A 27,736-nucleotide genomic window follows, 5' to 3' on the forward strand; every position below is an offset into this window, starting at 1 on the left:
GACACTTACTTTGTCATATTAAGATCACTGTCATTGCAGCGGTTATACTTGACGTCGTTGCTTAGCATTTCTAACAGCGATCGGCTGTAAAATGTTTTGGTCCTGCTCGAATTTCGTTGACTTTAAGTAAAATAATGTAAAGTTTTTCATAAGATCCTCTGGGGTCAATGTGTTAGCATGAGAAACTTGATGCTGTCGGAGATAAGCACCAGTCTCCCGAGTGCTTCGCGTAAATTATTAGACGTTGATGACAATCTTTCCCGTCACAGAAAACAACCACAGGTTTATCAATGCCATTAAAGTATTATTTTGTTTTGTTTGTTGATCAGGAAGTACAAATTTGATGAGGAAAACTAAGACTCCGTGTACTCTGCGCACCGCCATTGTTTGTTTACATTGCGTAAAACGGTGGCTGTAATTTCTGGAATGGATTTATTGCGTTCTGTAAAAAAGAAGGAGTGGCGTTTATCGCATTTTGGGAAAAAAGGGAGAAAAGATGACAGAATAACACGGCGGATATTGGAATTTGCGTAAAATTAATTATTTACTTTTAAACACTGACCTGATATAATACTGATTTTGGCAGTAACTCATTTTTTTCAAAAATGGTGTTTATCGCGTTATCGCGTATATATATATATATATATATATATATATATATATATATATATATATATATATATATATATATATATATAGATATATATATATTACGTTATTTAAACTTTATTATTATAATTTATTTTATAGCAACTAAGAACGTTTAAATGAATTTCATTTCATAAAACATTTTTAAATTATTATCCATTGTTAATTAAGTGCAAATTGATGAACTGTCACGTATATAACAGAAAATTGTCACGTCCTCCATAAAGTTTTTTCCTCATAAATGCACGTACAATAATTCAATTTTAATAAATATTAAATGTTCTTTAAAGGGCTGTCCCTTCTCTGTGTATTGTGTATTGTTGCTTGAGGCTTGTGCCTTTAAATTTACTAAATTCCTACAAATTGCGTGGTCTCCCAAAAACATTTTTTTTCATAATAGCGCATTCATGTTTCTGTCATCTAAAATAGATATGACTATTATAGACTGATTTGTTCTGATGTCTAGGCACTATCATCAGTTGTTTAGGCAAATATAAACAGATGGTTTAATATATTGGTAATAAATGCATTCTCTGAGAAAATCAAGTTTTGACTGCAAATGTCACATCCAGAATGCAGGAATTGCTCAGTAATGCTCCACATCTAATGCTGTTCTTGGTTGTCACAAGACATTTTTCACATTGTTTGCAATAAAAGCTTGGCTCGTGTACATCAGTGTGTTCGACCTATAGAGACTCATTATGTTTGCTGGTGAAAAGACTCTTGTTTCCTACAGTATATCCCATCGTGCTCAGTAAGGCCTATCTGGTTGCACTTTAAAAGGGTCAATTGTGCACCTACTCATTGAGCTCCACACGTGATGAAAGGTACAAAAATTTTAAAGAAAGAAAGTCTAAAATTTCTAAGCCAGAGATTGGTTTTATTCTCTTTGGATCAGTGCAGAATGTGAGAGCCAGTAACAGAAAGGAATTTCCTCGGTTTTTTCACGAGAGCGAGAGAGAGACAAAGAAAGAAAGAGAGAAAGAGAGAGCGCAACATACCCTCTGGTTTCTTGTGGATTTGTCTAAACATGCTTCTGTACCAGTCCTTAGGCTTGTTTACACTCTGGTAAAGAGGGTTGGATAAGAGAAATATGCAAAATAAAAACCAGACATAAATGCATGCATTAACATTATTATCTCTGGCATACGTATTAGGTTTGAACACTGGATATGATTTACATAAAGAAAAAACATTGTGATATAAAGCAAGCATTCTTTCTGAGATTTTATTTTCAGATGTAATCTCTGATCTGTACTATTGTAACAGTCATACATGAATGAATTATTGGATTGCAGTAGGTCTACTTCAGACAGTCAGTGTACTGTAATGTACTGTATGTTATGTAGACACTCACAGATCGAGATGCGATTGGCATGCCAGTCTCATCTACAGGACCGATTCCAGAAAATTTGATCAGACGCTCCTCTCGTGAGGCAGACGTCCGGGGTAACGTGACAGAACCTCTACCTTTCTCTCCACCATTTGATAATCCAGCTGAGAAAGACAGAGAAGCGACAGTCACATACTGTACTATACTGTCTATAGACAGAAATATTGTCTTTATCTGTCTACTAATAAATGCTTGGTTGTAATTTAACCTATGCTGGGTCTTTTTTAAGGTGCAGTGTGTAAATTTTAGCGGCATCTAGTGGTGAGGTTGCGAATTGCAACCAACGGCTCAGTCCACAGCTCACCCCTCGCTTTTGAAACACATAGAGAAGCTACGGTAGCCGCCACCGGACAAACATGTCATCGTCGGAGACAACTTCGTAAAAAAAATTTCCATTAAGGGCTTCTATAGAAATATGGCGGCACAAAATGACATCTTCCATGTAAGGGGACCAACAGTGTATGTAGATAAAAACGTCTCATCCTAAGGTAATAAACACATAACGTTTCATTATGAAAGGTCTTTATAGACCCATGATAATATAGCTTTGTATATTATTTTGCATTTCTGTCAAGAGATCTTTCAAAAAATTACACACTGCACCTTTAATCCGTTGTTGGGTCAAATATAACATTTTCTGGTTTAATTTATCCCAAAGGCTGTTTGGCCCTTTTTTTACCCAATGCTGGGTTAATAATAACTCAACATTTTTCCGTGTATCAGAGGAATAGTGTAATGATAAATAATGAAATTGTGTATATTTATACATTTTGAGAAACTAAACATAAACTAAACAAAATCAAATACTGTAAATTATGACTTTATGGTTTTAAGGTTGAATGTTTAAAACATCAAAACTGCACTTAATATTTACATTAATATTCACCTAAAAGATTTGATTTACTGTATTTTAATTTTCTGTCCTATGTAATTATGTAAATGATTTACCATTCGTCTGAGTCGGACCATAGTAGGATCCAAAACTTTGTGATGGGAATCCACCTCCATTGACCTCGGCGACCTGCTGAAAACATCAATGTCAGCATACAGCCACAGAAATATAAGAACCATGGTGAACCAGATTAAGGAGAACACTTAACTACTTATATTCCTAATTTAACTAGCCAAGCAATAAAACCATCTGTAAAATAACATTTATAACACTGTAACTGAAAGATGTTGGAATGGTGTTGCATTAGATACAAAAAAAAATTCTCAAAGCTAACCTCACTTTTCTTTACTGTTAAACAACTGGTCGCTAACAGATTTTAATGAACTTATTAATGGACACGTTTGTACACTTTTGACCGCTTTATTACTTCGAGAGGATCGGGGTAGTATTTACGAAGAGAAATAGAATGAAATGAATAATGGCACTGTCTTCTTCGTTCTATACATTAAATATAATTCATCTTTCTAAAGCTACAGAAGTGATTTTCCTTTTGTCTTCTGTTGTTGGATTAACATTAGACAAACATAAACAATTTTTTTGGGGGTACTGCCACTTTAAGACCGGATAAACATATATATCCATAATACTGTATACTGACACACATCTGAACTGTTTGCACTCACTTTAAGACATACCTGTAACTGACTGATTTTATGGGAATACTTGCCAAGACTATGTGGTATTTAGAGATAATTTTGCGTGTATGTGTCAAGCGCAGAGAGATGATGCGTTTGCGTGCTTTTTGAAACGCGCTTCTCTGAGTATGTATCCATTTGAGTATGCACAGAAAACATCTCATTTTAAAATCTTCTTGCACTTAAATTTTTAAAATAGCTTGAATGTTAACATTTGCAAGGTTTAGAAACACATGCAAATGATAAACTTCTATATAAATAGTTGTTTATTTCTGAATGATGTATTTGTGCGATTATTATTAAAGAGATTATTATCATTTATGCATGATTTATTTTGCTTTAACTTTGTTTGTCTTCTGACTGGGTGTGCCAGTCGTCAAAAAAACCCCGCAATAAATCCATTTTGACAAATTTCGGTAAAACCGTGTTTTCTATACCAAGAAAGTGACAAGATGACACTATTTTCTGTTACAAACTTTCACATAGCATCTTTAGGTTATAAAAACATAAAAAATTCAAATCCATAACTTGATTTTCAAAGATTTATTATAAAAACGAATTATTTTTTCCACAAAATGCAATAAATCCATGACAGTATTTTTTTCAAAATGCTGTAAATCTATTAATTCAATGAACAAATGTGCATTCATCTTTGCCATGTTAAATTCATTTAGTTAAACAGTTGTACACACTGATTAAAAAAATAAACATTAATGGCATTAATCAAAACACTTACTTTGTCATATTAAGATCACTGTCATTGCAGCGGTTATACTTGACGTCGTTGCTTAGCATTTTTCACAGTGATCAGCTGTAAAATGTTTTGGTCCTGCTCGATATTCGTTGACTTTGAGTAAAATAATGTAAAGTTATTCATAAGATCCTCTGGGGTCAATAATGTGTTAGCATGAGAAACTTGATGCTGTCGGGAGGCACCAGTCTCCCGAGTGCTTCACGTAAATTATTAGATGTTAATGACAATCTTTCCCGTCACAGAAAACAACCACAGGTTTATCAATGCCATTAAAGTATTATTTTGTTTTGTTTGTTGATCACAAAGTACAAAGTAGATGAGGAAAACTAGGACTCCGTGTACATTGTTTGTTTACATTGCGTGACTGGTGGGCTGTAATTTCTGGAATGGATTTATTGCGTTCTGTAAAAAAAAGAGGAGTGGCGTTTATCGCATTTTGGGAAAAAAGGGAGAAAAGATGACAGAATAACACGGCGGATATTGGATTTTGCGTAAAATTAATTATTTACTTTTAAATACTGAGCTGATATAATACTGATTTTGGCAGGAACTAATTTTTTTCAAAAATGGCGTTTATCGCGTTTTGGAACCAAACTCTTTATGTGTGCGTGTGTGTGTGTGTGTGTGTGTGTGTGTGTGTGTGTGTGTGTGTGTGTGTGTGTGTGTGTTTTATACATATGTAAGAACTTTCTCTGATATTTCAGATCAATTGATGAAACTTTCACTCGCAAAATAAAATGAAGAGCTGCTTTAGTTTTAATAATGATAGTCTAAAGTCCACACTGAACACTGTGGGTTCACACCAAAAGTCAGGACGGATGTAAAAACATTGTGCTCGTACATCACATTAGATTAATAGGTGGTCTTTTGTGGCTATTCAAACGACCACATGAGGGTCTATACCACAAAAGCAATCCGGTCGAATGCGTTTTCGACTGCCTCTGAATGTGGTCGAATGTGGATGAAACAACATTTCACACCCCGTTTACACCTGTTTACACCAAAACAGATCTTAATACCAGGTGTAAACAGGGTCTAAGTTTTAATTGTAAATCGCTTTGGATGAAAGCATATCTATTGATTTATAATTGACAAAACTAGACTAGTTTTACTATTTACAAAAAAAATGTACTAACATGTTGTTTTACATTTAATAAACACCACTTTTTTAATATATATTTTTATGAAGTTTTACTCGGTTTAGATGATTTATACACAGTAAAAATGAGATGTTTAAAGAATTTAAACACACACCACAGTAAACAGTATTAGACTTGGTGAGACTGTGACTTCCTTTAAACGCCACAAGGGGGCAGAACAATGTAAATTATGTGAAAGCAAACATTAAGTCAATGTAAAGACATAACAATGACTCAAAGCCAGTGAATCAAAGATCTTAAGTGGCATAATGTGCACTCTCAGAAATAAAGTTACAAATGTTGTCACTGAGACAGTACCCTTTCAAAATGGTACACCCAAAGAGTATATTAGTACTTCAAAGGTACATATTGGTAGTTCAAAGATAGATATTTGTACCTAAATGGTACATATTGGGACCTTTTTTGAAGGGTGCTGCTCCAGTGACAGCTCTTGTATACCTTTATTTTTGACAGTGTGGGTTGTCTAGGAGTGTTTTAATCACATTCCCAAAATCCATTGAAATGTAATAAGTTTATCCAAACTAAAATGAGTGGAATTCAACATGCATCACCATAATGATGGTAATGAAAACTTTCACTATTTATTTCACAACACACACCAATATGTGTTAGCTCTGTGCTTTTACCTTGTGTGAAGAAGACGCAGAGGTGTAACTGTTATGAAATGGACTTAAAGGAGGGGTGGGCAAACCAGGAGAGATGACAACAACTTCCTGGGTCATATCTGGAGTCGTGAAGTGCTGGAGTGCTCCGCTGCCGGGAAGTGCCTCATCCGAAAATACGATCCGTGTGCCATTTAGATGGTCATGCACCTCCACTCTCTTCTAAAGGAAACAGAGATTTGATTTAATTAACCAGAATAACAAGAGTTTTATTAGAATAACAACATTTGGCTTCTTAATATGGACAACTACATCTGATAATTTTAGGTCAAAACACATTTTTCTATATTGACAGCAGTTTATTATTATGATGAAAATGCATTTTTATGATTTTTGAGGGCTCTTATACTGCGTTTGAGATTAAGTTAAAGGTGTAGATGAAGGCCCAGTTTGGCTTTTCGAGTCATGCCACATTAATGAGCCCCAAAAATGTGTTGTTTAAATTGTTTTAGACAATACAACTTAATAAAACTTAATACAACCAATAGCACGCCAGGAAGCCCTATTAAAAAATAAAAAAGCTTAGCTTAAATAAGTAAACAGTGCTCATAAACAGCTGTTGAGATTGTAGTGAGCAGATGCTTGCTGCTCCTTAGGTCATGACTTAACAAGCGGATGGGGCCACAACAGGGAGACTAATTATTTCAACCGTATTGCAATTCTTCCCGCTGATAGTAACAGACCCACAGCCATGTAAATATCTGAATATCTAATATCTGCTAAGAGACTTGTAAACAAAATCATGTAGAGCCAATAGGTTAGCATTGCTTTTCAATTCCCTCATTTCCTCCCCCTCTGGACTTGAACCCCACCATCCCTCACTCGCTTCTTCTATGACCTAAATAATGTGTCCTCCCTCCACGTGAACTCTAAGGGTCATGGGAAGATCCCGGTGTTCTCACAGAGGGTGAAACTGTATCTTGGTAAATCATGGAAATGCCTTTGTGAGCTGGGGGGAACAGGGACCAGGCCTTTTAAATGGAAATCCAAGTCCAGTCCATAAATAGCCCTCTCATTCTGTCACTGAATTAGGGGCTGTTTTTAACATATCTTTCCCTCTGTGTTTCCAGGGCATCTTTAAAGGTGATGCCGGAAAGCCTGGACATTGCCAAAGTTCATAAGTAACAAGTGGAAAACAGTTCACAATGAAGGCAGCTTAGCTGTTTGTGAAATCGTGAAAGCTTGCTTTGAACTCCAACAGATGCTGAAATGTTTCGAAGTGTAAGAAGTGATTAAGATTTCTCAAAACACTGGATTTGATCAAATAGGAAATGGTGGACTTTAGTTAGGGACTTATTTTATATTTTTAACCATAGGAGAAGAAAAGCTTGCTATATTTATGAATTAAATGTGCATAGTGTTTGGAGGATATTATAACACTGTAAAAATGCGGCATAAAGTTAAACAACTTGGTTTTGCAAGCCAATTCAACCAATATTTTAAAGGAACAAGCCGACTTTTTGGGACTTTAGCTTATTCACCGTATCCCCCAGAGTTAGATAAGTACATATCTTTCTCATCTCCGTGTGTGCCGTAACTCTGCCTGACACACCCACCGCTAGCCTAGCTTAGCACAAAGACTGGAAGTAAATGGCTCCAGCTAGCAAACTGGTCCCAATAAGTGACAAACTAATGGCAACATTTTCCTATTATTATTATTATTTCCTATTATTATATTCTCATATGACCTTGTTATTTGTACACGTTGTGACTATACGAATCACAACATATAAATAGGAAAATGTTGGCGTTATTTTGTCACTTATTCGGAGCAGTGTGCTAGCTGAAGCCATTCACTTCCAGTCTTTATGCTAAGCTAGGCTAGCGGTAAGTGCGTCAGACAGAGTTACGTTAGATGAAAAGGGAAATCTAACTCTGGGGGATACAGTCAATAAGCTAAAGTCCCAAAAAGTCGGCGTGTTCCTTTAAGTTTTGACCTGTCCCATATGGCAAAAAAAAAAAAAATTCCCTGGCCAAAAATATATTTTAAATATATACTAAATACATGTTGTAGAATGTTATGCTCAATTGAATATATTTTTGAATTTAGAAATATATTTAGTTTTAACCATATATATTAACATATATATCAAAATGGCAAACATGTATTTTTTGATTAAATATATTTTAAATATATGCTTAATACAAGTTAATTTAATAAAGTATATTTTTAAGTATAAGCTGAAAATATATTTAAAACTGTTATGTTAACAGGTTTGTAACATAGATAAAGTTTTTTAAAATATATGGAGGGCTAAATACATTTTTCAATGCTTTAAAATGTATTTACTTTTAAAATATATTTCAAAATAAAAAAAATTGCCAAAAAATATATCAGTGAAAAATATATTTTATAAACATATTCCTATATTTCAGCAATTGGCTATTTTTTGTATATTTTGAAATATATATTTAAAAATATATTTTTTGCCATATGGGGTGTTAAGTTGACAAAACTTATAAAAACAAGTTGAAAATGTTTAACTTTTTTAGGTTAAAGTAACATAAAATATATGTTAAAATATATAACAAAAATCCTGTAGTACATACACTGTAAATTGATTTGTTGGTTCAACTTAAAAAAGTAAGTTACCTTGCCTTAAAATGTTGAGTAAATTTAACTTAAAAATATTAGTTAAAGTTGGGTAACAAATTGTTGTGTCAACTAATATTTTTAATATTTTTACCTGGCAAGGTAACTTACATTTTTAAGTTAAACCAATTTTTTTACAGTGTATAAACATATACATTACCTTGTTAGTAAAAAGTACACAGTAATTGCATGCAAATGAGCAACACATGTTTTACCTGAGACTGCATGTCATCTGCAGGGGTGCTAGTCAGTAATCTTTCAGATCTCAATGCCTAAAAAACAACAGAGGAAAATGCATGAAGATTATATGCAGAGCAAATAAGATAAATGATTTTGTAAATTACCCAAATTCACTGTAAATGCCTATTGCTATTCCTTTAAACTTCTACCAAAGTGACAAGCAGGACAGCATGGCAACCAGCGTGCTGTCTCACAGATTAAATGAGTCATGTGACTTTAGCTTTCCATCTGACATCACCTCTCTTCCCGTCCTAAGAGCGAGATCATGAGCTAAGCACTTGTAGTGTAGTGAGATGTGTTTTCCATATGGACCTGAGACTGTCAGTTTCCTGAATGCAGTGTCTATGAACACTGGGGATTGTGTGTTTGTTCACTTTCTATTTTTCTCTCATTCTCTTGTTCTCTCTTTCTCCTGGCCCAGATGACTCACCAGTCTTGAATGAGCTTTGTTACGTAACAGACAAAGCATCAATTGAGCGTGTGCATGTGTATGTGTGCTACTGCTACACAATGACCTCTCCGTACATAAGGGACCCACACACCAACACATACAGTAGTGTGTATATTTGCATGAGCAAGTATCTGTGCTTATTTGCATGAAATCTAACTCGTAATGTTAAACTATGAGATTGAAAAACAGAACACCCAAACTGGTTCTTAGCTGCTGGTGTGTGAAGTGCCCAAAATGTCTTTAAACCAACCATTGGACTAGACCAGTTAAGTCCAGCAAACCTCCTCGGGACGAATAAAGATTTACTTTTAGCAGGAGCAAACTGAACTGTCAAATCTTTTTTGCACTTCCGCTTATTCAGATATCATCAGTTAGGAAAAAGTGACGTATCGCTGATATCAAATCTGGCATGACGCAACTACACGGGCGATGTTTGAAGATACACAAACATGAATGAGATTTAAGCTTTGTATTTTACACAAATTGTATGGGCTACCTCTATGGTGCTTTTACAGTGGTTTGGTGCTCCATAATGTTTTCAGCCACATTTGGTTCAATAAATCTCAGTTCAGAATGACATGAGGGTGTGTAAATTATGAAGGAATGTCTATTTTCCTTTTTATTCCTTTTAAACATAACAGCAAAGACAAAATAAGGAAAGCCAAATATGTTTTAAAGTATAATTAAGTCAATTTTTTTTCTAAGTTATTTCAACTTAATATTTTTATATTGACTAGAGATGAGTTGTTGTTCAATTTTATTTTATAAGTTAGAACAAGTCAAGATAAAAATATTAAGTTGAAATAACTCATAAATGGTCTGAAGCGCATGGCACCTGTGCCTTTACGGTACATTTACACGGGGCGTAAGCATTAACGCTTCTCATTTCCTTTGTATGGGTGACATCATGCTTGCCGAACTGAATTGTGGATTCGTCGAAGTCGCGTCACTGCCGTTGCTCGCACCATAAGTTGAACATTTCTCAATTTTTCAAGCGCCAACACATGCGTAAGCCAATTGGTTGCCTTCAGCAAATAACCTAGTGCAGAGCCAGCCAATTACGTTTATGCAAGACCAAGCGACCACTGTGATTGGCTGTTGGCCATGCTTTAGACACACCTTCTGTCAAGCGTTAACGATTACGCCCCATGTGAATGTACCGTTAGGGCGTGTCCAAATCCACTTTTGCTAATTTAACAATGTAAAAAATGGTTGATGCGCTAGGCGCATGGTCCAAAAAGGTTGAACTTTTCCCTAATAGGTGTGTTTTTGGCGTAACGTCCTATAAAACAATACAAGTGTCATCCCGCATTCCCTTTAACTCATTCACCGCCAGCCTTTTTGAGAAAAGTTGCCCACCTGCATTTTTGTGATTTTAACAAAATTTTCACAAAATTCCTTGCAGGAAAAATTATTTTCTATAAATATATAAACATACAAATTATATCAAATTAAAGAACACACCCTCTGCTTTCAAACAAACAATAAACAAACAAACAAACAAACAAAATGGGGAAAAAACGTTTCATTATATATTTACTTTTTCTACTTAATTTGACCACTGAAATATGGATATTTCTCTTCAAAAATACAACATTTTGAGCAAAAAGCTTAAAAAATTGCGTTTTTGTAAAGGAATTTATGTTAGAGATCAGACTCAGAATGACTATCAAACATAAAGGCAGTTAAAATAAATCATTAAATCTTTTTAACTTCCGTTTTTGATAAATTGGTGCCATCTGGTGGATAAAAGCGGTATTACACTTTCACTTTGAAATTCGTCCAGAAAGGCATATTTATTAGTTAAATATGAACTCATAAATGACGAGATAACTCGTCAATGGCGGTGAATGAGTTAAAAGCCAGACACGCTTGTACCATAGTGGATTTGGTATTTACACAAAGACTGAATACTTCTACATCATTAGGTAATTCTGATACATGCAAAGACTTTTTTTAGTGTTCGTTGTAGGCGCATATTACTAACGTGCCATTTATATAAATGCAAAAATATTGCATGCTTGACTTTAGACCAGGTTTTAGTTGGTCAATGGCACAATCGTTTTTAGTTGCCTCATAATAGTGCCATTAATGCGCCTGAAAATGATAACTGCATCAGATTGAAACTAGCTTAAACCTGCGTTGTGCCTGTCATTGCGCTGGGTATATAATATGGCCCTTAGGTAGCGTGCACACCAAAGCCTTTACATCGGCGGCCAGCGTATGTTTTTAATTGTTTCCAATGGAAGCGTGGAGCTTTACAAAAAAAGTCAGCCGCTGGCGGTTTTTATGCACTGTGTGCCTATAGTGGAAAAATATTCAACTTTGGGTGAAAAGCTTAGCTCGTCAATGTCACTCTTACTCGGCCGTCCAATCACAGTGGAGGTGGGGCGGGACAACTATCACAACAACCAACTGCCGCATCATTTTAACGACTAATAAACAAAGCAGAAGTATCATTGCAATCAAAGTGATCAGCTAAAAGAAACTGGCAAGCACATGCAGTTGGCGTCCACCTGGCGTTTCAGACGCGTTTAAACGCTTTGGTGTACACGTCCCCTTAATGCGTCAAACCTAGCAGATGAGCACTTGCAGTCAAAAACTGAAATGTAATTGCATAATCAAAGAATATATTTATTATTAAACCATCTGTTGTTAAAAACGTTCTATTTTCAAGATAAGGTTGACATTTGCATGGAATTGCTCGGATGTCTTTCAATCATTTCCATAAGGTCATGTGACACACGCAAGCACAGCATCTGTCTTTGTCATTTTCAAACAAATCCTTCATGTTCGTTTCTTCAAAAGTCAGTTTGATTCAGTTTGTGAAAGGGCCAAGGATTTAAGTTCCTTCAAGTGAACACTACAGCCATTCATGTTCCACAAAGAAAAAGGACGCGCAACCTCTAGCCCGTTCTTGCATTTATAAATATAAAAAGCTTTTGTTGCAGACTGACATTCTTTGTGAAGTAATAAATCAAGAGTTATTAAGTCAACAGAAAAGCTAGCATTTAAAACTCAATACACATGACTGAAGGTCTACAACTGTGAATCGAGGGCGTGTTTGTTTGTACGTGTGCCGCACTGTACGTGTCCGGATGTATAGAGGAGAAAAACATAACCGGTGTACTGTATGTGGGTGGGTATTTCATTGTAGTACTGTTTATGTGTATGGGCCTGTCAGTCCTGCACATATTATCACTATACTGTACTAGACCCTCTAAAATGGTGACCATTTATAATGCCAAAATTTAAATATTTTATGCCAATATCAGTGCAAAACAGTGAAGCCACTGTTGACTGGATGGCTATGCTGTTGGCTCCTTAGGCCATTATTATTTAAAAGACCACTGAGAGAGAGAGAGAGTTTATCACTCCACAAAATTATCTCCAGAACACAGAGAGGATATTGAAACACATCCTAATACGGTCAAGTCTCCCTCAAACATGCATTGGTAAAATATGTTCAGATTCCTCTCCAGAACACAGCATTACTGTTGTTTGTTTAATACACTCCTTGCGATTTTAGACGATTACAAAACTCATGCGAACATCTGTAAACATAAACATAATGTTCACCTGACAGCTGGATTGATTTGTCCTGTGTTCTGCTCCAGTACGTACTGTACTGTGCTGGAAGTTAAATACACGTGGGTCAAAGACGAGACGTCACCATTTTGGTGTCCGCATCAAATATAATTTACAAAAGTGATTTTACATACAAAAAAAACATATAAAATGCAAGTAAAATGTCTACTTTTATGTTTCAAATAACTTTTGTGAAAATACAATGACCAAATATGAGTTTAATAATGCTCCAAAGTGTAAAATCGTCATTCAGCGTAATGGTCCGGACTATGATTTTACTAATACATTTTTAAATAAACGTATAAAATACCATGTTAAAAAAAAATTTGCTTCGTTGGCATGTTCACATAAGTGTTGGCTGTTTTATATTAATAGGACTATGTGTTATTTTTTTCGTTAAATATTGAAACAACTAGGGAACTTTTGTCCCGAATATGCAGTTTGTCAGAGGTCATTCAGTGTAACGGGATCAGGAAACCATTTTGAAATTAAATACACAAACAATACTCATCAAGCAGTCTGTGACATCATCAAAAGACCCCCTGAAGACCATGTGGTGATTCAGCAAGGTAAGTTTATTGCTCTTAATTATTTGATAATTTCACCTTTTCATAGTGTGGTATCTTGAGTTACAAAAATGACTGTCATTCAGTGAAATGCAAAAAAACACTTTTATTGTTAGATTTTTTGAAAAAAAAGTAGATGTTGTGAATAATGATGATAAACCTTTCTGGTCAAGTTCACTGTTTGATATAGGTATCTAGTTGTTAACTACTAATATTAGCTTAAGTAAAAGTTTCGTCATTCAGGGTAATGTTTTGTCATTCGGTGTAATGCAAATTGTATGTTACACCACAGTGTCATCCATTACACTGAATGAGAGTGTCACTGTTTAGATAACATTTTTAGCATTTTATTTCTATTTCAGATAAATGAGGGATGTTTAGCACAAAAAAAAAATATCAAACTTTATCAATATTAATGTTTTAATGCATTTTTGTCGTTTTGGTACTGATTTCTTTTAGATGCCCACAAACAAAAAGTTTCTAGGCACTAGCAGAAAGTTAATGCAGACCCAGTAGCTAGGGCAATGCATTTAGCAAGGAGACGAGAAAGGTATTGAGGAGTGCAATGTAAAAATAATAGGGCTGGGTTTAAAAAAATAGATTTCTCGATTTTAATCAATTCTAATTTTGAAGAAACTATAGTGATTTGTAAATCACAATAATCGATCTTTCAGTCTATGCTGTTTTCAGATGATGTTAATCAATATCAAATTGATTTGAAATTGAATCAAATCGTGAAATTTGTGTCCAAGCCTAGCCCTACAGAATAATAGTTTACTGCTGTTTTTAGATAGAGACTCCACCCTACCTATACCACAAGTTAAAGGGATAGTTCACCCAAAATGAAAATTTGGTCATTATTCACTCACTCTCATGTTGGTAAAAACATGTATGAATTTTTTTGTTCTGATAAACACAAAGGAAGATATTTTGAGTAATGTTTGTAACCAAACCGTTCGTGCACCCCATTTACTTCCATAGTATTATTTTTAGTATCATAGTATGGGGTCCACAAAAGGTTTGGTTACAAACATTTCTCAAAATATCCTCCTTCCATTCACGCGGGCCTGAAACAACACGAGAGTGAGTAAACGATGACAGAACCCTCACTTTTGGGTGAACTATCCCCCTAAGAGAGGCCACTGAGGGGATTCTCCGCCCATAATACAAATCCTGATAACATGTCATTTATGTTGCCAAACAGAAAGTATTTTTAATTAATAACACGTTTTATATAGATCTATGTCAATAATTTTATGTCAATAATTACATGGAATCTGTATTTCAGCAACCAGAGAAGAAAGCAAGCTGCCTTGGCTGCAAATCCTGATCACCTGTCAATCAGGAATTTATCAGATGCTGCAGCTGAGAAGAGGCAAAAGCAATGGCGGGAAAATCAAAGTAAACACAGGGCAGAAGCTAAACGTATAAGGGCAGTTCTGGATCTTATTATACAGTATTACCACCTGTTCAGTTAATTTTTACGAATATGATATGTATTGTGGAATAAAATGATTATTAATTTCAGCAACTACTTCTGTGATTTGTTTAGGAATAAAATGATACAGAATAATATTCAAAACATTGCAATAATGGAAACAATGACACTTTTGTCAAAATGTCATTCAGTGTAACAAACCATGGTCATTCGGTGTAACAGATATATTTATGTAGAAATGAAACAATATACTTATTCTGAGCTGTACTTATTAAAATATGTAAAATAATGTGTGATCCTACAAAAATTTTATTTGATTTGAATTGATTTTCACTTCCTTACAAAAACTTCTTGCTGACAAATGGGTAAAACCTAATGGTTTAAAGGATATTGGCGATGTAAAATGCTTTTATATGACAAATAGTTAGTATTTGGTGTCTGCACTGTGATCTATAAATAGAGTCTTGTAATGTGTCATCAAATAATAGTTTTTCTAAAAATGTCTGATTATATTTTTTTGCATAAATATATTGTTACACTGAATGACATTTTAGTTGGTGTCTTCTGTAAAATCCCAGTAAAAATGTATGGTAGTAATTAATTTTTGCTCAGACAAACATAAACTTAAACAGGACATATTCTAATGTATGTGAAAAAGACTAAATTTAAAGCTCTTTTACACTTTTATTTTTTTTATGCTTTAAACCCCCTTTTCGTCTTTGACCCACATACAATGCATGCTGGACGAGGTACAGGGTCATATCTACAAATAGCTGTCAGCATCTTTGTCAATTTTAAAACATGCTAAACTGATTTTTGATCATGCGCTGAGTTCATTATCGTGAACCCTATCCTTTAGGGCGGTGTTTCTCAATCAGGGGCCCGGGGTCCCCAGTGGGGCCGCAACAGAGTTCCAAGGGGGCCTTAAGATGACTTAAAATTATTCAAAATAAGACCAAAAAAGCATTCAAGTAAGATTAAAATATACATCTGTCTAGTCATGTCAAGCTATTAGGTAGAAATAAAGTGAGTGGGGGAGCCTTAAGTATTGTTTTTGGCAATAGGATGGCCTTGAAGTGAAAAGGTTAAGCACCACTGCTTTAGTGTTAGGAAAGTGGTTAGGATTAGTTGAATAAGTTAAAGGAATAGTCTACTCATTTTCAATATTAAAATATGTTATTACCTTAAATAAGAATTGTTGATACATCCCTCTATCATCTGTGTGCGTGCACGTAAGCGCTGGAGCGCGCTGCGACGCTTCGATAGCATTTAGCTTAGCCCCATTCATTCAATGCTACCATTTAGAGATAAAGTTAGAAGTGACCAAACACATCAACGTTTTTCCTATTCAGAGATGTATAAAGTACTAGGGACCAAGACTTGAGTAAAAGTACAAGTGCTCTATCAAAAAAGTGACTTAAGTAGAAGTTGAAGTGCTCTTTAAGCACAGCACTTAAGTGGAAGTACTAAAGTATTAAACATTTTTTGTACTTAAGTATTGCAAGTAGTTTATTTTAAAATATACTACTCAAGTACTGAAAGTAAAAGTACAAGTATTATGTTATGTAGTTATTAAAGAAAACAGTCAAAAGTTTGAATATAATATTATTTATATTATTTCAAATGTTTAAGCTAAAGGACACTCACAATTCCTTTGGCTGTAGCAGGAGTACAAAGGCAGGAATGTTCAGATTAATTCAGATTAATTAAATTGACATGGCGATAGAGAATTCAGTATTAATGAAATATTAGTCGATATAAAGGTAAAGGTGTTTCAATGTATTTAGGTTTCCTTCTTTCGGGCACACGCGCCCTTTCTCGCGCATTCTCTCTCTCTCTCTCTCACGCAAACTCTGTCTCTCTCGCGCACGTTGGCTCTCTCTTCGCTTCACATTTGTCCACAACCGCGGCTCATATTTGTGAGTGAGAGGGAGGGAGGGGTCCGCCCTTCACTATCTCCAATTGGTTTAGACCACGATAGGTGTGTGTTTCTAACGTGTATCACCGCTCCGGCAGTGATAATGTGGGTTTGGAATGATTCGTAACATTTTTATAACGCGTGTAACGAGTAACTATGCAGCACATAACAAATGTATTGGAGTAAAAGTATTAAACTCAAAGAAAAAATGTACTGAAGTAAAAGTGGAAGTAGGAGAAAAAAATAATACTTCAGTAGAGTACAGATACTCTCTTTTAGTACTTAAGTACAGTAGTGAAGTAGTTCTACTTCGTTACTATACATCTCTGTTCCTATTTAAGACGAGTAGTTATACGAGCAAGTTTGGTGGTACAAAATAAAACGTAGCGCTTTTCTAAGCGGATTTAAAAGAGGAACTATATTTTATGGCGTAATAGCACTTTTGGGAGTGCTTCGACTTGGCACAGTAACACCCTCCCTCTCCCATTATGAGAGTGAGAAGGGGAGCGGACTTTTCAGGCGAGTCGAAGTACTACACGTTAGCAGCGTAGCCATGCTAATCTTGCAGGCTTCCCTGAAGAGGGTCTTTGCTTTCAGTATCCGAACTGTGTTTAGATTTTCGTCATCGGACCCTCTCAGATCCACTGCGGATGCCATTTCATTGCGTTAGCAGCCAGCCTCGTCTCGAATGAGGTTAAAAAGCCCAAGTGTGTGTTTGGCATCGAGCATCGTTGTAATCATGGCTAGTTTAACTTCTTCGCGCTTGGTTAGTTTTTTCACCAGCTGTGTATGTGCTTTGCGCAGGCGCCAGACACACGTGCTTGCTTCTTCGACAATCGTTAAGTTTTATCGATTTAATTCTTATCGACAATTAATCGAAGATCGATTAATTGTTAACATCTTTACTTTGGGGTATGTACCTTTTGCATATCGTTAACATGTACTAATACACACTCACACACCAAAGGTAATGTAAAAACGTTAATCGGACCATAGGTGTCCTTTAAATAGTATAGAGCTACTTTCACTTGAAATATACACTTGCAGTCTTGTACACAACATCTGAATATCCGTAGGGACCAGTATGAAGAGAGCCAGAGGTTTTGGCTGATGTAGAAGTGTGGGATGAGGAATGTCGCTTTGCATGAGCTCTGAAAACTTGGCAGTGACATCAGAAATGAATCCCAGATCTCTGAGGTCACTGGCACTACACAGAGGCCACGAGTCTGTTCTGCAGTATGTGTCTTCAAGCTCTGCAATGCTTCATGTTTGTTTATCTGGGGGTGAGTAAAGTCTCACAGAGCTTGACAATATCATATACAGTATAATCAACATATAAAGTCAATTTAACATATTAGCAAAGCATACTGAATAGAGATGTCCCTGTCATTTTGTTTAGCAGTTTCTTTGGAGACAGTTTGCCTTATAAACTTGTTCCTGTAGCTCAATTGGTAGAGAACTGTGCTGGCAACACAAAAGTTCTCGCTTCAAATGCCACAAAGTGATAAATCGTAAAATGCACTTAGTCGCTCTGGATAAAAGTGCCTGCCAAATTCGTAAATATAAATGTTTGCGACCATTCAAACCCTGACGTGGCACTAAGCAATTTTCCTCGTCAAAGACAGTTTTTATAAATATGGACTTTGCTGTGGATTTTTGCCTACGCACACTTTACGATCAAATCTGTGCGTACACACGCTTTATAAATGAGGCCCGTGGTCTGACGAATTAATACAATTAATAAATAAATACGTACGAATTGCCATGAGATTACGATGGTGTACCCTGACCCAAGACAATCCAGAGAACCAATCAGATAAAAGCTTGCAATTTAAGAAAGCTCTTAAACAACAAACAATCCTTAAACAAGCACTCAATGACCCATTTAAAACTAGAGAACTAGCAACTATAGTAAGACCAGGTCAGGTTAGAGAAAGCGCAACTTGCTTCAAATCAGCTACATGCCTGTAATCATCTTGTTTTATAAGAGCAGACAGGAAGGAAGTCTGCAGCACATAAATGAAAAATCTTTAACATTTAATCAAGACTCAGTTTTTTCAGGCACTGACATCATTAAACACTTTTACTCGGAGCGGCAAATATGGATACCATCTGTGAGGAGGAACGGTCGGATGAGGACACAAAGTTTGGCTGATGAACGTCTGCTAGACTATAGGGGTCAGGAAGTTAATAACTGTGGATTGATCACTTGCACATTTTATGATGCATCTGCATGCATGTTTGTGTGCGTATACTAGAACTGAAATAATAGTTAAGGCATGTGTTGCTGTGATCAGATTGTTTTAATTGTGACCCTAAAACCCACAAATTTTACTGTAGTTTGCATTCAAATGAGATTTTCGACAAGTGACAGATCTACTTACGCAGCTTGCACTACAATATAATTTTGCGCTGATTTACAATAACACTTGCATGTGTGTATATATCTCATATGTAAGGAATAAGTTACGAGAAGCTGTGCTTTAACACAACCTTCATAAAGTAAAATCAACATAAGACACATTTGGTTTATCAATGCTTAGATTTAGACTAAAAGAGAATGAAATGTTTCAGTGTTGATGCAGTTACTGTGTTGTTCCTGTGTAAGGCAGCAGTACAGAGCTTGGTGGGCTCCATGACATCATCACCAAAACTTTTCCTGTGTCACACACATTCGCTGATGTTTCCACACGCCTCCAGATGGTTTTATTTGGATATAACAATTTTAGAGACGAATGATGGCATTTGACATCCTTTTTTATTCTCTTTAAATAGCAGTGATATGATCTACCCTCCCTAAACTCTGTGGGAACGCAAGGCTTTTTCCAAATAGAACAAAGGGTTGAAATAACTTATTTCACAGGAAAATTTAAAGGGCACATATTATGACATTTTTTATAAGTCTCAGGTGTGCCCAGAATGTGAAGTTTCAGCTCAAAATACCCCACAGATCATTTATTATTATAGCATGTCCAAAATGCCCCTCTTTGGGTGGAAGGGGAGCACAAAAGCGCTGTTTTCATGTGTGTTAAATGCAAATGAGCTGCTTCTCACTCCCTCATAAACAGACAGTGAGCGCTTTCGGTTGAATATAAATTTGATTCCTGTAAATACAATCTTTGACAATAGTACAAACACATTTAGAAAAGCTATTGGGTCAAATTTAACAGTTAGTCATTTGCCGTGGGCGGTGCTTTATCAGTGTGACGTCACATTTACAAGAAAATCAAAACAGCATGTCTGATAAGACTTTGCTTTGGTTTAATGGGGATTAAAAATGAAGTGGGTGGATTTTTTTCATTGTAGGGTGGTTGTGGTCTGCCAACATGCATTTATGTCCAAACACCTTGTAAAAGTGCATTTTGCATAATTTGTGTCCTTTAAGTGCAACGTACCTTGTGGGATATGTTGTGTCAGGCATTAAGGATTGGACTCCCTACTGAAAAATCCAGCTAAAACCAGCATAAGCTGGTAGCTGGTTTTAGCTGGTTTAAGGTGGTTTACGCTGGTTCTCCCAGCCTGACAAAGCTGGTCATGCTGGTGGGCCAGCTGGTATTCCAGCATGACCAGCTAGACCAGCTTAAAATGCGACCAAAACACACCTAGACCAGCTTCCTACACCAGCAAAACCAGCTAAAACCAAGCTGGGGACCAGCTAACACCAACTCACCAGCTTATGCTGGTCTTAGCTGGATTTTTCAGTAGGGCTATGTAAGATTTCTGAAGCAATTTCACCTGTTTACTTAGCAGATCCACTGACATACGTGGGCAAAAGGGCAGTACAACAGTCACATGCTGTATGTCTAGTATGATAAGTTTTTATAGATGCTCTTTGGCCACCAGTCACTCCAACTGTGTTTTACACACCAACTTACTGTAACTGTTAATGTTATCAAGATGTTATAAGACTGGGTCAGTACGAGGCAAATGTATTTATTAGGAAAGATAAGTGTACTGCTGAACTACAATGCGGGTGACAGCTGTTACATGAATATATGATTGTATTCGATAAGATAAAGGCAATACGTTATGTTTTATAGCGTATCATCATCAGGTCCTGTTTGCTTAAAGCTATTTATTTCAGCACATCCAATATCCTGCATATCTAAGACTCATTTAAAGGGACATTCCACTTTTTAAAAAAATAGGCTAATTTTCCAGCTCCCCTAGAGTTAAACATTTGATTTTTACTGTTTTGGAATCCATTCAGCTGATATCTGGGTCTGGCGCTAGCACTTTTAGCATAGCTTAGCACAATCCATTGAATCTGATTAGACCATTAGCGTCGCACTAAAAATAACCAAAGTTTAGAGTTTAGATATTTAAAACTTGACTCTTCTGTAGTTACATTGTGTACTAAGACTGACAGAAAATTAAAAGTTGTGATTTTCGAAGGAGATATGGCTAGAAACTACTCTCAAACTGGCTTAATAATAAGTGACTTTGCTGATGTATCATGGCTGCAGCAGGCGTAGTAATATTACACACTGCCTGAAAATAGTCCCCTTGGTTACTTTCAATAGCAGGGGCAATTTTCGGGCAGTGTGTAATATCACTACGCCTCCTGCAGCCATGTTTCATCAGCAAATTCCTTGATTATTACGCCACAACAGAGTATAGATCCCAGCCATATCTGCCTAGAAAATCACAACTTTTAATTTTCAGTCGTTCTTAGTACACAATGTAACTGCAGAAGAGTCAAGTAGGAAAAATATAGAAACTCTTTGGTTATTTTTAAGCTTGATGCTAATGGTCTAAACAGTTTCAATGGATTGTGCTAAGCTATGCTAAAAGTGCTAGTGCCAGGCCCGGAGATCAGCTGAATGGATTCCAAAATGTTTCTTTTTTTTACACGTATTTGAGTCAACTGAATGAAATCAAAATTTTAAGGTAACCAAGTAACTTACTTTTTTTAGGTTGAAGCAACAAACCAAAAAAAATGGTTCTTTTAAAAACCTTTGACTGAACAGTTCTTTGCGGAAGTGAAAATGGTTCTTCTGACAACCTTTTGTAGCACCTTTAGGGTTTAAGAGTGCACTGCATTATCAGTGTGGGAAATAGTATGGTAAAGTTCATTTGTCTTGTTAACAATAGTTTAGATCATGATGTCATTGTCCAAAGGTCAAAGGAGACACAGGTCAGTTTGAGGCTAAACTGAGATTCAGCTTTTTATGCAAGTTTACCTACAGAGTGTTTATCATCAGTATCCACAACAGCTACGCAAAAGACAAAACTGTACTGACAAGATCGCATTGTTCGTGTGTCAAAAGCAAAGGAAAAGAAACTTGTCAAATTGAGCTGATGGCCTTCACAACAATAGTAAGGTATGATAATGCAATGACATGTGTTATTGCTTTTACAACAACATCCAACAGACACCGGAAAAAAGAATGTAAGAAAAGTCAAGAAAAAGCTCCAGTGCTCTTCTGGTCCTGTATCTGATCAACCAATTAGATTTGAAGAATCAAACCTCTGCATTTAACCAATTTTAACACTATCTTGACTGGGAAATTGAGGTTATGGATACCAAAGCCTAGTATGATAACATTTCAATGGGCAAGATACCAATGTGAGGGGTCATGTTGAGCATGCAGATGTTTCTTCTTTCGATTAATGAAGTTTTAAAAGAGAGCCATTCATCCTTTAACCCGCTCAATGGATAACCATTAGTCAATGGACAGCATGTTAGCTCACTACATTTTTAACCATATTGGTGGTGAGTCCCAACTGACCAATAGGAACGCTTGCACATGATGTCCCAATGAGTGATTAGATGAACCTTAGCCTTCATCTCTATTCATTTTCAGAGAAAAATGTCCTGTGTGTGGGCTGCTTTGTTTTCTTGCGTTGAAAAAGGCGAAAGACTCCATCATGCAGTTTATAGAAATATATCAAGAGACACAGTATACAATACAGCATCCTTTCATGATGAGTAATGTCTTGTATTTCTCTAGTATTTACATAAACAGTTGTTCACGGCACATTTCGAATGTCTCTCTTTTATCTGACATGTTCATTTCCTGCAATTGATCTCTCAGGCTGATGATTTACATTGGATGTGTTTAACAAGGAAGAAATACAAAATGTGGAGTGGAGACAAATATGGGTATCTATCAATACTTGTTTTTATCAACAGATCAGTAATCTTTACAGTTGTCTTGTGTCACGTTAAAATGAAACAACTCATTAGCCACTTTGTCTGGTAAATGAAGGTAAATGGACCTGATTGAAGACCTCAAGTTAAATCATATAGGCCTACATATTGTGTGCATGTGCGCACGTGTGTGTTAGAAAGATAAGATAAGAATTTTACCATGCCTAGATCATATCACTAAGAAAGAAGGACAAAACACAGACACATATCTACAAATGCGTACTGAGCCGAGAAGACATTTACTGTTTCAAAATAAACACTTCAGTTTTAATATATGCATCTGGAAAGAGTAAAGGCTTAAGACAACAAATAATCTGCGAATAATCTTTTTTAATTTATTACGCTTTCTCATTCTTAGTCTCTCTCTCTCTCTCTCTTGTAAGCCTGTTGCTCTCTTCCTGGCACCATACAAGGCCTTGCTGTGCGTCTGTTTACAATCTCCTGTTATTGCATGATACACACATAAATCAGAGACAGGTCGATCCAATCACCTTGTATGGACTTCCAAAAGTTGCAAAACAGAGGCTAGGAAGTGCAATACACAAAAAATGTTGAAAAAATAGTCTCTAAGTGTCACTGAGGCAGCATCCCCTTTATAAAAGTCCCAATATGCACCATTTAAAGATACTATACTATATGTATACATTTGGTAGCAGTATGAATCGCTGAAGTATCAATATGAACTCTTTAGGTGCACTTTTAAAAAGGGGTATCACTCCAGTGTCAGCTAGGGACCATTTTTCACCCTTTTTTCTGACACTCAGGGCGTTCCATAATATGCCACACTTATGTAATATGTATTATAGCGCTCATGTGACATCTCAGAGCGATCAGTACGTGCTGCTAAAATCTTTCTAATGTACCTGAAAGGTTCACAAGTGAGATTACAGGACCTTTGATCTTTGTCATGTAACACAAAGATTACATCTGACACAGAAGGCTTTTCTTATTCGAACGGCAACATATAAATGGATAAAATCCACAAATCCAGAACATTTCATTTTCCAGAACAAGATTAACGCTTCCAGTCGTTGGCTAATTTCAAAATAGACGGAAGAGCACTGTGGGAAAACATGCTATACTCATTTAGTCATGTATACTCTCATCCGCTATAGGAGTATGTGGCTGTGGAAAAGTAAACAGCCCTCTAATCATACACATTTAATTTGATCTTAACATTAGATTGATGGATTTGTTATATGGGTGGAAACACAAATTTGGTGGACTGGTTGTATTTAGTTACTTTGCACGGGTGTTCAATTAATCTTACAGTAGATGTCACACTGGCAGATTCATGTAAAAACATTGCAAGAGTCTGAAGTATTTTGTTATTGTACTTGATTCACAGTATTTTGAGAACATAAATTAAATATTATGAATAAATAGAAATATTGACATGAATACATTTTTATATATTTATGACACAAATAGAATATACTCTAGCAGTCAAAGGTTTGAAATCACTTGACTGAAATGTTTCCCATGATCTTGAAAATGTTTTAATATGAATGTGTAATGCTTACAGGCAAAAATATTAGGTAACACTTTACTTGAAGGGGTGTTTATAAGACATGACATGACATAATCATGACATGACACGTGTCATGAACATGAAGATTTATGCACATTTATGACTGTCATTAAGTATAATTTGTTCAATTATGTAATTTTTAAAGATGACATTGTTTGAATTCTCCCTGTTATGAAACTTGACAAACCAATACATCATAACTTGTCATAAATCTGTCATGACCTAACATGACATAACAGAATAATTTGTTAATAAATAAATTGAATAAATGTAACTCTAGGGGAGCTGGAAAATTTGCATATTTTTTTAAAAGTGGAGTGTCCCTTTAAGAAACTACCTAGCTTTATGGGTTAACATTACATTAAAGTGACATTTAAATGTCTTTAAGTGTCAAAATATTTTAAATACCTTAACAAAATGCAACCGACACGTCAAAAGATTATGTATGTGCACAATACATAAAAACTGACAACAGAACTTGTTCTTTCTCACACAGAGGGTTCTGAAATGTTCTGACATTTAATGTAATTTACTATTTTTCCAGCGATATGGACACAACGCTGCATAGCTTAATCAATTATTGTACTGTTTTCATTTAATGTTAGGTGGTTTTGTCTCCAAATGCAATAAAATATAATCTTATACATTTTAATTATTAGTATTAGTATTATTGGATGATTGATTTTATTTCTTAAACACATGGAGGAAACTTAACAAAAAACCCATCATGAACTGAAGAATATTCATGATGTTGGTATAAAACTAATTGACAAGAGTATTAACACTTAATGACATTTTAATGACAAATTAAATTTGTACCACTGTAGCTGAGGTCAAGAAAAATATTCATGACGCTGTTATAAAACTATTTGACAGAGTATTTACACTTAATGACATTTTAATGACAAACTCAATTTGTATCACTGGTAAAAAGTGCTTAGTTATGTTGTCTTGGAAATGTTAAGTTAGGATGTATTGGTTAATTTCAAGTTGTCATAACAAAGACATCTCAAACAATGTCATCTTTGCATTAAAATTGACATAATTGAATGAATGACACCTAATGAAAGTTGTTATAAATGTGCATAAAACCTCCTTCATGTTCATGACACATGTAATGTCATGATTATGAAGGTGTCATGTCAGGCTTATGAACACCCCTGCAAGTAAAGTGTTACCAAATATTATTATATATTATTAAATATATTATTTCATTAGAAAACTAAAATGTATTTTTGGGAGAACTATCCATTTAAATGCATGAGTACTTTTGAGTGGTAGTATGTATATGAAATAAATCCAATAATTTTAAAATCCCAACTACCAGTCTGTGTGCTACTAAACGACCAAATGTTTAAGTCCACATTAATAAATGTGTTATGATAAAATGAAATCATTAATTTTATTTCAGTTCCTACAGCAATTTAGGTAAAAAAATTAAGTAAATTTGTTGCCATGCCCAAATTTGTTGCCATGCCCATAATAAGTTCAATTCAATTCAATAAAATTGTTAATTGTTTCAAAGCAGCTTTACATGAGTAGATGTAGGGGAAAACACAGAATAATCAATAGATAATATAAGAAGTAGAATACAGCGGCTAAGAATAAACCGTACAAGCGAGCGTAGTAACAATGTAACGTATACAGTAAAGTGATAAGTTAAGCCAAAGTTGGCTGACTCTCCCGGGGATGAAAAAAACCCCTAGGAGAAAAACCCTGTGGGAAAAACTCCTAAAAGGACAAAGTCAAGGTACAATAAGTCAGGTTTTCAAAAGATGCTCTTTGAGACAATAATAAAGTTAATCAGATCTTGCATGGACTTGCTGAGTCTAATGTACAGCAGCTCAAGTGCATGTCAATCAAGCAAAAAGGCAACATATCCAAAACTGTAAAATTTTGTGACTTTTATATTGATCACGTCTGCATGATGAATGAAAACTATCACAAGTAAAATACTTAAAAAGATTGTAGCAAAATAACAAATACAATATGAATTGAGAATATTTGATCTGTCATTATCGTACTGTCCCTATAAAAACAATTTATGCAAATATAATCTTGCACTGTGATATGTCAAATTACTGAAACTGTAAACCAACCACACAAATCCATTAACAAGCAAATTTTTAAGCATGACCACAACCAAAAGTCTCATTTAAGTTCAGACATGAACAATGCATCAACTTTAAATCACTTTCCCAATCCCCATCACTAATAACACACACAGAGAAATATTCCAGCTTCTCTCATTGCTTTGAAAACAGAGAAAATCCCACCAAAGACTCTTAATCCATCAAAGCCCGAGGCATAAGAGCTAACAGCATGAACTTGAGTTTTACATGATCATCTTACAATGTTTAGCCACGGATAACTTACAAGCTAACTGATGATTAAAAAAATAAACTTACCGTTTTGTGTGTATGTGTTTGTGACAGTGCTGACATGCACAGATTTCTCAGGACAACACACAGTGTGCAGTTGGTCTGCTGTTGTATAAAATAACCTTTCAGGTTTAACCTGCTCTCTCTCTCTCTCTTTCTGTCTGTCTCCGGCTGTCACAGTCGTTTTTTTCTCTTTATGTCTCCCGCCCTTTCACTCACATTTGTTCCCGGTCTTCTTAACCTCTGTTAATTCCCTCTCACTGACAAACACATGCACTCTCTCTCTCTCTCCTCGCTCCACCAGTAGAGGACTTCCCGGTTGACACAGGTTGCTGTGGTAACATTCAGACTTTGTTAAAAGGCCAGGCTCACTTTTGGCTGCCTTCACTAAAGAGAGTTTGAATAGGCAGTCAGCCTTTTGTGGCTTTAAGGTGATATTTCACAGCACGGGGTTAAACACTGGTGAATACAAAGACAAACCCACATCCACATCCAAACGCATAATCTCTCATCCTCTGTTCTGTTCTGTCCTTCATTTTCACACCACTGTGTTTCTTCAAGTTGTTTTCCTTTTAGCCGCCTGTTGGCTGCATGATTTGCCATACATGGCCAACAAGACAGGCGATTGGAATTCCTTAATATAAAATTCCTGACTTTTTTAGAAATTCTTGG

At 35.6% G+C, this 27,736-nt stretch overlaps 1 protein-coding gene and 1 long non-coding RNA gene across 11 annotated transcripts in view; one reads left to right on the forward strand and one right to left on the reverse strand.

Moving 5' to 3' along the window:
- The window catches only part of sorbs3 (sorbin and SH3 domain containing 3), a 54,810-nt gene that overhangs the window by 16,592 nt on the left and 10,482 nt on the right, over positions 1-27,736 (reverse strand). For 2 of the 10 annotated variants that reach the window (XM_055168295.2, XM_055168285.2), the window contains exons 1-6: positions 27,092-27,250; positions 9,013-9,069; positions 6,169-6,366; positions 2,990-3,065; positions 2,006-2,145; positions 1,650-1,713 (exon numbers count right to left, since the gene is read on the reverse strand). In XM_055168295.2, coding sequence (XP_055024270.2) covers positions 1,650-1,713; positions 2,006-2,145; positions 2,990-3,065; positions 6,169-6,366; positions 9,013-9,069; positions 27,092-27,127 — 571 coding nt within the window. In that variant the 5' untranslated portion in view covers positions 27,128-27,250. Of the gene's footprint in view, positions 1-1,649; positions 1,714-2,005; positions 2,146-2,989; positions 3,066-6,168; positions 6,367-9,012; positions 9,070-27,091; positions 27,330-27,736 lie in introns of those variants that run through there. The other 8 variants (XM_055168291.2, XM_055168292.2, XM_055168293.2 and 5 more) reach the window with 6 other exon arrangements.
- LOC129415466 (uncharacterized) lies at positions 13,133-15,169 on the forward strand. The gene is made up of 2 exons (XR_012369620.1): positions 13,133-13,645; positions 14,931-15,169. It is a non-coding gene; the product is annotated as an uncharacterized lncRNA (long non-coding RNA).

The sequence above is a fragment of the Misgurnus anguillicaudatus genome, chromosome 5, assembly GCF_027580225.2.
Source record: "Misgurnus anguillicaudatus chromosome 5, ASM2758022v2, whole genome shotgun sequence".
NCBI lineage: Eukaryota > Metazoa > Chordata > Actinopteri > Cypriniformes > Cobitidae > Misgurnus > Misgurnus anguillicaudatus.